An 11,110-nucleotide genomic window follows, 5' to 3' on the forward strand; every position below is an offset into this window, starting at 1 on the left:
AAATAATAACAAAGGGTAAATGATTTTTTCTTTTCATTTTTCTGGCGTGTTAGTTAATTAGGTTTTTATTATTTAAAATAATTTAAGCTCATGACCCATAATCATAGAAATTAAATAATATTAAGTTTTAATCTTAAGCTCATGAATCTTAAAAATGACATGATTTTAATCTTCTTCCACTTCTCAACATTTTTTTATGACTAAAAGCCTGAATTTAATATTGCTTCTATTTTCTATCAGGCAGTGATGGTGGATGGTGCTGATCTGGTGATTGAGAACGACAATATTTGTACCAACAAAAATATTCTCATACATACTCAAGTGCTGAAGAATCAAATTTGGTTCCTTCAAGGACTATTTCTTTCCAATGCTTTAGTTACCTAATTATAATTCTGTTTTGTGTTTATAATAATAATAATAATAATAATAATAATAATAATAATAATAATAATAATACAAATTTTGATGATATAATTTAGTAAAATTTCAAATATACTAAAATATTGATGTTTTAGTGATTTTAGTCATTGATCTAATAATATATTTATTTCATGATTGATATTAATGGTTAAAAACTTAAAATCACTAAAGCACTACTAGTTTTGAAATATTTAAAAATTTTCTCATAATTTAATTTAAATAAATACAAGTATGGATAATAAATAAAGAAAGATTCTTTTACGACAAAGTCTGAATTCGGCGATCCCTAAGTAACCTAAATTGGCCCCAATAGTATCCAATTGAATACACACACACATTGATATAAGAAAATAATAGGAATGTATTTGTTTTGTGCTTTACTCTAAAAAAGGAATGTTGCTAGTTTGCTATATAGCTTAGTCATAGTTATTATGTACATACGCATGCACATGTATCTGGTTATGTTTATCAATAATTAATACATATATATAGAAGTCACTCAGATAAAGACGTCTAAAACGTCTTCTTTTAAAGATATTTTTTAGTAATTAAAATTTAATATATATAATCGATTAAATCATGTTATTTTTATCAAAATTAGGCTAGACAAATTGATTCGACTGAAAAAATAGTAAATCAAATCTTGAACTGGTTTAAATTAATATTATTTTTTATAAAAAATAACTACAATACCTTATTATAAAAAATGACTAAAATACTTCTATTATATAAATATATATGTGTGTGTTAAATAACACGATTTAATCGATTATATGTGTTAAATTTTAATTATTAAAAAATATCTTAAAAAAAGACGTTTTATGCGTCTTTATTTGAGTGGCTATCTGGATGAAAATTCAGGTGAAATCGATTTCAAATAAAGTTAATAGTTAAGAATCGTTAAATAATTTGACTGATTTGACTAAATTTTTATCTAACTATTTTCAACTATAAACTTTACATAAAATCGACCGCGTCTGAATTTCCACCGTATATATACCTACAATAAGATTCTTGTTGATGAAGAGAGTGTAGATGAATTAGAGTAATAAGAGTATTTCCATTTGAAAGGGAAGCCACATAGAGAAGAGAAAAGAAAAAGGGTCCACACACCACACCCATCTCTCACTCTCAATTCATAGAGAGGGGGACCCCATTTGTTCATATCATGTGTCCTTCCAATGTCAATATCATCACTCTTCTTCACTCTCCTACAACAGGCAATTCACATGTCTCCATGTGTCTTTAATTAATTTCTTTTTTCTCTATTAATTAATCTCTAATTATCTCTATCACTTGTTATTCCTTAGCTCTTCTAATTACTAATGTTCATGATGAGAATAGAGATTAAATAAGTTATTTATATATGTGCCACTATAGACCCCACTAGCTTAGCTTAATTGTTCCGTCCTCACATATACAAGTATCTTTCCTTTTTTGGGTCCATTATATTATTCTTGCATTGTGTTCATGTACAAGCTATTCAATATTCATATATATAAGATAAGCTTCATGCATAATGTAATTAAGTTTATTTGTGCAGTTTTCAAAAATGCTACGTGCAAATGAAAAATTAACTATGTATTTGTGTATGTATATATATTATTTAATTTATTTTTATAATAATATATATTTTGCATATATATTTTATATTAATAATTATTTTTTATATATATTTTCGTTGTTTAACATTTTCGTTGTTTTACATTAGTCTCTTCATCTATATTGTGCTAATAAAAATTGGACAAAAAATCATATTTAATTAAATTATTATTTAATAATTTTTAACTATCAATTTTATATATAAAAATAATTGTACGTAAATTTTCACCTAAAACTAGACCGATGCTAATAAGGGTATAGTAAGCAAAGTAATAAACTCATTTTAATTGGAGTGAAATTAATGCAATTCAATTATAAACGACTCTAAGAAAAACTGTGTTTTGAGGGTTCACTTAGTTGAGATTTGACTAAATTTTATCTGTATACTTAGTACTACTTATTATATATATTGACACTATTTTTTTTAATTAAAAAATAGTCAAAAGGTCTAAGTCCCACATTACGAATAAACTCACATGAAACTTAGCCACCTTTAAATAAACGACTGTGTTTGAAATTTTGTTGAGTCTTGAATAATGTTATATATGACAGGTTTGAGAACAATTGAAATGTCATAAATGATAGTGTTACTCATGTTTCCAACAAAGATAATGATATAGTTCTTGATATATACTGAAATTAATTCAAATCATCCAACGACTTTTAGATATTAACTTCACATGAAATCGACTGCACTTCCGTTTTCACTCTTTTTTAATCATCATGTTGTTTAATATTTACATTTATCAATAATTTCTCGTATTATATACTGAAAGGAGTTAAGGTATATGAAGCAAGGAGGCCACTCCAATGGCTTCATGATCCGATATCTTGACGCAATGACGCGTCATATGCGTTGCCTTTACAACACTTTGATGTAATTTGAGAATCAAATCAACGTATGCCACCTCATATAACATATCTCTTTTTATATAAATTTATTTCAAAACTATCATTGTATTCTTATTGTAGGTTATAAGTACAATACACACATTTTCAAATAATACAATTCTCTATATATTATAATTTTAGACAGAAGTTAACAAGAGATTCTTTTCATAATTCTTATATAATTTTGTCAATTATATACACTAAATTAATAAAAACATATATTAAAATAGGTAAAAACTCATGTACAATCGACTTCACGGGAAGTTGATAACTGAGAGTCATTAAATAAAAATTTAATCAAATCAATCAAATAATCTAACGGCTCCCAACTATCAACTTCATATGAAGTCGACTGCACATGAGTTTCTACTATTAAAATAAATTAAATTATATATATTTATATAAAAATATATAATAATTAATTGTGACGTATAAATAATATTTTAATTTTCAGCGTATAAATTATAATTTTTGTACTGATAACTTTAGTAGATTAAATTCTTTTACTATGAAAGCAACTACAAATTTCTTCATTGTATTTGAGAATTCATAAATCAAAGAAAAATTTTACACCAAAAAAAAGAAATCAATGAAAAATTTCCTCTTGTGTTATTGCCTTGTCCTTCATATTTTTCCTATTTAATCTTCTACTCATCACTTCCATATATATCTTCTCAAGTATTGTTGCACCACATATTATTGAATATTGAAAACTTGATTATATTTAACGATTCCCTTACAAACTGAAGTAGTTTAATTTAGCTTAATAATAAAAAAAAAGTGATTAATAATTCACCTTAATGCGACAAATTGTAGTTTGAAATTTTCTTTATTTGATACTCCCTTGTTTATTATTTTCTAGCTTCTCCAAATTTTTGTGAAATAAATCTGAAGAAAAATATAAGAACATCCATTTCAAAGTAGTTAGCCTCATATATATGAACATACAGGATTACATTCGATGAGAAAATACATATAGAAAAAGATAAAAAGCTTATCCATGGTTGGTCAACTCATATATTTAGATGATTAAAGTAGTTTTTTTTTTTCTTTTGTTGAGGTTCTGAATTTCATGCAGCTTGTTATTTGACACCTTAGACACACAAGACTACAAGATATGTTTAAAAATAAGTCAATTATCTTTATGAAAACCACTTTCAACAATTATATTTTCAACATCATATTGACTCATTTCTTCTTAAAAATATTTTATCATCAATGTTCTTTTTTGTGTGTCACCATAATAACTAACAATCATATCAACATAAAATAATGACATTAAAAGAAGAGGAAAGAAAATGATGAATTAAATATGATTAGAATTTGAGAGACTATCATCACAAAAAAATTTATTTTTAATGGTAATAGTTTATTTTATTTTTAACAATAATAAAAATAATTACTAACACATTTATCGACAACTAAACATTAATTGTCTTATGTTTTGTTACAAACAAAAAATTAGTACAATTATAACAATCATCAACAAAAAAAAAATTTAGTCGCTGTAAAAAAAACAATATACAATGAATTTCATTTTTATAAATTATCAGTGTAAAACTATTTTATATAAATATCCAATTAAATAGTGTCACATTAGTCAAAAATTCAAAATAACTCATTTTTACATTAATTGCATGAATAATTATTTAAAAAAATAGTTATAATTGTACGACTATATAAAACGTTTTATACTATTAATGCATAAAAACTAAAAACTAGACTCATATACTATTGCCACTAAAACTAAATTTTCTCTTATATTGAGGAATTTAGAGTGTAATAAATAAGAAAAGTTGAGAGAGAAGTACATAGAAGAGGAAAATGATTAGAGAGTAAGATGAGAGTTTATGGGGGAGGCAAAGGAGGAAGGAACAAATTGTATGGTTGTTGGGAATAAGATAGGAAACAAGAGAGGGAGAGAGATAAGGAAACTGCAAAGGGCAAAGCCCTATGCTTTATGTGTATGTATTTCCGTATATATATGTGTACACAAGTATATATGCATTATTTATTTATGTACAAGACATCAAATGATTGAGGAATAAAATTAAATAAAAGAAGAGTTTGTGTGAAGAAGTAGCATAGCCAAGTTTCATTCTTTTCTTCTTCTCTTCTCTTCTCCTTCTCACACAATAAATAACACCTTCTTAATTCAGGTTCTTATAATTCTTTCTTCTTCTTCTTCTTCTAAAGCATGGAACTAATAACTGAATTTTAATTTTGTTTTTCTTTCTTTGTGCAGATGAATTATATATTCATTCAAGTTCAATAAACACTACTCTTTGTAGTAGGTTTATTTTTCACAAATCTAGCTTCCAAGAAAAGTTCTCCAGTTAATTAATTATTTTGCTTAATTAATTAGCTGATAATTTGTATTAACATGGCTGCTACTTCTTCATCATCAACACCGTTCTTCCAAATCAGACAAGAGAATCATGAGAATCTGATTTCACAGCAGCAGCAGCAGCTTCTTCAATCATCATCCACTACAACTTCTGCACCACCACCACCACCACCACCACCACTTCCTCAAAAGAAAAGAAGAAACCACGCTGCAGGAACACCATGCAAGTACCTCTCTCACAACAAAACCCTAAATCCTAAATTTATGTATATATTAGGTTAATCATGCATATGTGATCTTAAATTTCTTTTTTCATCATCAATTGAAGCATATAATTCTCTTTCGGCGATTATTGTTTCATACAGATCCAGATGCAGAGGTGATAGCACTGTCGCCGAAGACGTTAATGGCGACAAACAGGTTCGTATGTGAAGTTTGCAACAAAGGATTCCAAAGAGAACAGAACTTACAGCTTCACAGAAGAGGACACAACCTTCCATGGAAGCTCAAGCAGAAGAACCCTAACAAAGAGCCTAAAAGGAAGGTCTATCTCTGCCCTGAACCCACATGCGTCCACCACCACCCTTCTCGGGCTCTCGGCGACCTCACCGGCATCAAGAAACACTTCTCTCGCAAACACGGCGAGAAGAAGTGGAAGTGTCACAAGTGTTCCAAGAAGTACGCCGTCCAGTCCGACTGGAAGGCGCACTCCAAAACCTGCGGTACCAAAGAGTATAGGTGCGACTGCGGCACCCTCTTCTCCAGGTACCGATATCAAAATTTAGCTACCAAATTCGTTACTGTATTTTAAATATACAGTAACTGATTTGGTAGCTATTTTTTTTATATTGTCTACTTATACTTTTTCTTAAATTAATTATGTGTTATTCTACTTTTATTATGCATGCATGTCTGTTAGCATTATGGCTTCATTGTTATTCTCAACCAAATTAAACATTTTTCATTATAAATCTTTGTCAGCATGCATATTATAATGTGTGATAAAAAATATGATCATAAAAAAAAAGAATTTAGGGAAATTAAAAGAAGTTCCATGTATTGTGTGCGAGTGTTAGTGGTGGCAGCGTCAGAGGCAGAAGACTGCACACACGTGAGCACACCGTACCGAAAAATAAATAATAATAATGAGGTTAAAAAATTTGAAATGTTTTGAGAAGAAAAAAACAAGCAAGTTCTACTTTATTTAATTTTGTTCAATTGCATTGGAAACAACGCCCTCTATCTTCAATCTTCATCCCTTTTTTTTCTTCTCCCATTCACGTGTAGTTTTAAGCAACAATGTTATAAAGGGGGCACAGGCACAGTGATACTGGCTTTTGTTTTCTTTCTACTTGGATTTTGGATATTAATTTTCTACGTGGCATTTTATATATTCAAATGTAATTTTATTTATTTGATTCAACAAATTTCACCATTAATTTGCAAATCTATATATTGAGATCATGCATGTAGAGATATGTAATGGTCACAGAGATTTTCCCAAAAAATTGGGAACTCGAATTTGCTAGTACGAATGTTTTGAGAAGCTGAGAGTGTGTTCATGGTAGAAAATGGACTACACATGGGGCAACTTAGCTTAGCTTGCATTTATTGATGCTGGTCCCATTGTTCATTCACTTTCATGAATTTGGCAAAATAATTCCTCTCTTTTCATGATATCAAAGAGAAGCCTCAAATTGGTAGCTTGATATGGAGTTGTTTGTGTGTATCAGATTTTTGGCATAATCCACTGGGCCCTCTTCTTCTGACCTAGTTGTCTTATTTTTTCAGAGAGATGCAGTTTTCTTAATTTCAACAAAAATTATATTAACATTCATATTTGATAATAACTAAATGATTTTTAATTTATTTTTAAACTTTTTACATATATTACCATATACTATATAGTATATTAGATACATTTGGTCGTTGCTTCACTCCTATGTTAAATAATTGTTTCCCAAAATCCCAGCATGACCATTAATTAAATCTTATTATAGTATCTTTTGTAGTGCAATCATATGTCATATAAACATGCTAACTAGTGGAGCATTTCTAGTGTAATTAGTCTAGGTTGTGTTGTTTAAACTTTCATCATTAGGTCTTAAAATAAATTAAGTTTACAAGAAAAATTCAGGTGCCAATTAACTTTTACGTGAAGTTGATAGTTGAGAGCTGTTCAATAATTTGACTAAATTTTCATCTAACGACTTTTAACTATCAACTTGACGTGTTGATTGCACTGAATTTTCATCGTAGATATAACTATATAGTATAGAACACACAACATTATTTCTCATGAGAAAGATACTTGATGATAAGCAAAAATCTTTGTGAACCCTAATTATCATTCTCACTTTGCTGCTTCTTCCAATTATATAATTTAAGGGGAGTAATAGGTAAACAATGACTATCTTGAACAACATGAACAACCACCAATTAAATAAAAACATACTACATCTCTAAATTAACCATCTAAATCTTAATATTAAAATAATCATCCGTACATTTAGTGAAATCAACCTTCAATATATCTATTATTTACATTATTTAATATTTTTATTATCTGCCTGTACTTTTTCATAATTTAATTGTGGTTTTTGTTTGCATGGCAGGCGTGACAGTTTCATTACTCACAGAGCCTTTTGTGATGCATTAGCACATGAAAATGCATCAAGACACCCTCCTCTAAACCCTTTTGGAAATCTCTATCCCACAAACAACAACAACAACATCTTGAGCCTTGGAAATAGTACTAGCACTTTCATTGCACCAAAATTTGAGCATTTAATATCACCACCACCACCACCACCATTCAATAACAACAACCACCACCACCACCAATCTGCATTATTATTTTCACATCACTCATCATCATCACCATCACCATCACCATCACCATTCTTCATGGAAGGATTTCAAGAACTCCAGCCTCATCATCAACACCAACACCAACAAGAACCCTTATTATTCTCAACTAATAATAACAACATGAACATGTTCAACCTCAGTTTCTTCCCAAGAAGCAATAATAGCAGTGGTGGTGGAAGTAGCGTCATCACCGATCATCATCACCAAATTGGATCAGCTTTTTCTTCTTCTTCATCTTCAATCTTCGGCAACAATAATTCATCACTCCAACAACAACAACAACAAGAGAACAACAACAACAACAACGACAACAACATGTGTTCTCCACACATGTCTGCAACTGCATTGCTCCAGAAAGCTGCACAAATGGGTTCAACAACTTCAACCACCAATAACAGTAACCACAGTGCTTCTTCTCTACTAAGAGCAATGGCCAATAATAACAACAACCACCACCACCACCTCAATGCTGACGTGGACAATGATGAACACAACGACAATCTTCGCGGATTGATGAACTCTTTGGCAAATGAAAACATATCTTCTTCCATATTCGGCAACGTGAAAGAGAATGGAAACAACCACAATAATAACAATCTTGCTGGTGTGTGCTTTGGAGGATCTGATGATAAGTTGACGTTAGATTTTCTTGGTGTTGGAGGAGTTATCAGAAACATCACTGGGATCAGTACTACTTCTTTCGACCCAACAATGCAATGATATATAACCTACTTTTATTATTAATTAATATCAATATAATGTGTATTAGAGATTAATTTCTTTTATTTTTTTTCACTTTTTTTTTCCAAAGAATGTCTAATTGCAATGCCAACTTATACATGATGACATTGTTAACTAAGTAATATATGTCATAAGCATCACTTTTGTGCATATAATTCTCGTATATATACTTTTTGTTTTTAATATTAAATGTGATAGATAAGAAATAAAAAATATGTATAAGAAAGAAAAGGAGATATTTTAATAAAAACACTAAAAATATCTTTTTTTTAAGATGTTCACATATATCATATTATTATTGGATATTTTTATTAAATTGGTTAATAATTTATTTTTTAATAAACTAGAACAAAATTGGTTTATTATAACAACAATAACAAATCTAATTGTCTGCATTATAATTATTAGATCCGATTTAATCCGATCGAATTATACAATCTAAACCGAATATCTTTAAATTTTTTTATAAAAAGAAATTATATCATTGATTTTTTGTTTTGCGGACATTTAAATCTCTAAAAAGTTTAAAAATATAATTAAATCCTTAAAAAAATTGGATTTATTATTATTATTATAAAAAAGTCGATTTTATTATAATTTGTTAAGAAATTCAAAAACAATCAGTTAATTAATACGTCCAATAATAATGTGACATGTAAATATCTTTACAAAAAGTCGTTTTATGCGTCTTTTTAGAACATCTCAAATAAATCTTGAAAACTAACCCTTGTTCTAACTAACAAAAAAATTAGAAAAAAATATTTAAAACCCCAAAGTTCAACTAAAAAGAACGTTTAAAAGTGAAACAATGTAAAATTAATTTAAGATTTTAGAAATTTAAAATTTAAAATTTATAGTTCAAGATTTATAAAGGAATTAATTTTTTAGAGTAATATAATTGAATTTGTGTGTTGATTATATTGGTTATTTTTTGTGAACTCCCTAATTAAGTTGATAAAAAAATGGTTCAATCATTTCATTTCTCTTGATAATTAGGGTTTGGATGTAAAGTGTGAAATATTCATCAACACGTCCTTTAGTGTCCATTTTCTCTAGTTCTTTGAAAGTGATAGGCAATTAATTAATTAATAATGTATATTGTATAGATTTATATTTATAAATATTTACTGTTGCATTGAATTTTCATGGCTCCGAGGATAGAAAAAATAAATAATTAATTACTAGCAGTAAAGAGTAATGTGGATAGTGAAGCATATATAAATATAAACGAGGAAGCTGGCTCTCACTTTCTGAGAATCTTCACATGTTGGCTATATTCCAAGGGAAGCGACAAATATGATTTATTTCATTATTTTTCTTACCGTCTATATATAATATTCCCAAAACTAACCTTAAAAGTAAAGCTAGCTACTAGCTAGTTTTTCTACCTAATACCATATAATTAAAGAATAATAATTCTATTTAATTTTATGCTAATTAAGCTAAGGTAGTTCTGTATCCTAGCCATATATAGTTTTTAGGTACTATTTTGTGTTCACATATTCTCTCTTAATATTTATGTCCCAAGTTATTATTGCATGATATAGCATGCATTGTAGAGCGTACTTTTTTTTCCTTAGAACGTTAGTTAGGGTTAGCTAGCTTAGGAGTCAATTTTAATTTGTCATTCAATTTGCCAATGATTTTTAATATATATTACCAATTATATATGATGAGGACTAAATGTAGAATAATCGATTTAATTGTCTACTTAAACAAATGTGAGATGTTTGAATTTTATTTACTCATGCATAGGGATAACATTACGTGACATTTTTTTGTCGTGAGTGATTCCATTATTTGTTTTGGGCATAGGGATATCATTTAGTCCGTGACCATATCATATCGTCTTTATGCATGTTGTACTTTGTTTTTCCTTTTATTTTAAGTTATTTTTTGGCCCTTATTTTTTTATAGACACTTAAATAAAATAAAAATTTAAATATAGTTATTTTTATGAAAAATTACTAGTTAAAAATTATTAAATAATTTAATATATTTAAATACATTATTATTTAATAATTTTTGACTAATAATTTTACTTAAAAATTGTACCTGAATTTTCACCATAAATAACAACTCCTTCAAATGCGAAGGAGAGTTTATCAACCATGCTCATTTCATACAAAACCAGGCATTCTTAGAAAGAGATAACATGCTTTTTATTTTTTTTAAACAAAAGTTATTAAACTTTTTAACCGTCTGACCAAAAACATATCTAGTCACAAGCTCAACTAT

At 28.2% G+C, this 11,110-nt stretch overlaps 1 protein-coding gene across 1 annotated transcript; it reads left to right on the forward strand.

The window, feature by feature from the left end:
- The first annotated feature begins 4,944 nt into the window (after positions 1–4,944).
- Positions 4,945–9,027, forward strand: LOC107471913 (protein indeterminate-domain 5, chloroplastic). Its single transcript, XM_016091446.3, has 4 exons — positions 4,945–5,072; positions 5,159–5,483; positions 5,626–6,025; positions 7,876–9,027. The coding sequence occupies exons 2-4, from the start codon at positions 5,297–5,299 to the stop codon at positions 8,849–8,851; spliced, it is 1,563 nt and encodes a 520-aa protein (XP_015946932.1). The 5' UTR covers positions 4,945–5,072; positions 5,159–5,296; the 3' UTR covers positions 8,852–9,027.
- The last annotated feature ends 2,083 nt before the right edge of the window (positions 9,028–11,110 follow it).

Source organism: Arachis duranensis, chromosome 10, assembly GCF_000817695.3.
Source record: "Arachis duranensis cultivar V14167 chromosome 10, aradu.V14167.gnm2.J7QH, whole genome shotgun sequence".
NCBI classification, from domain to species: domain Eukaryota; kingdom Viridiplantae; phylum Streptophyta; class Magnoliopsida; order Fabales; family Fabaceae; genus Arachis; species Arachis duranensis.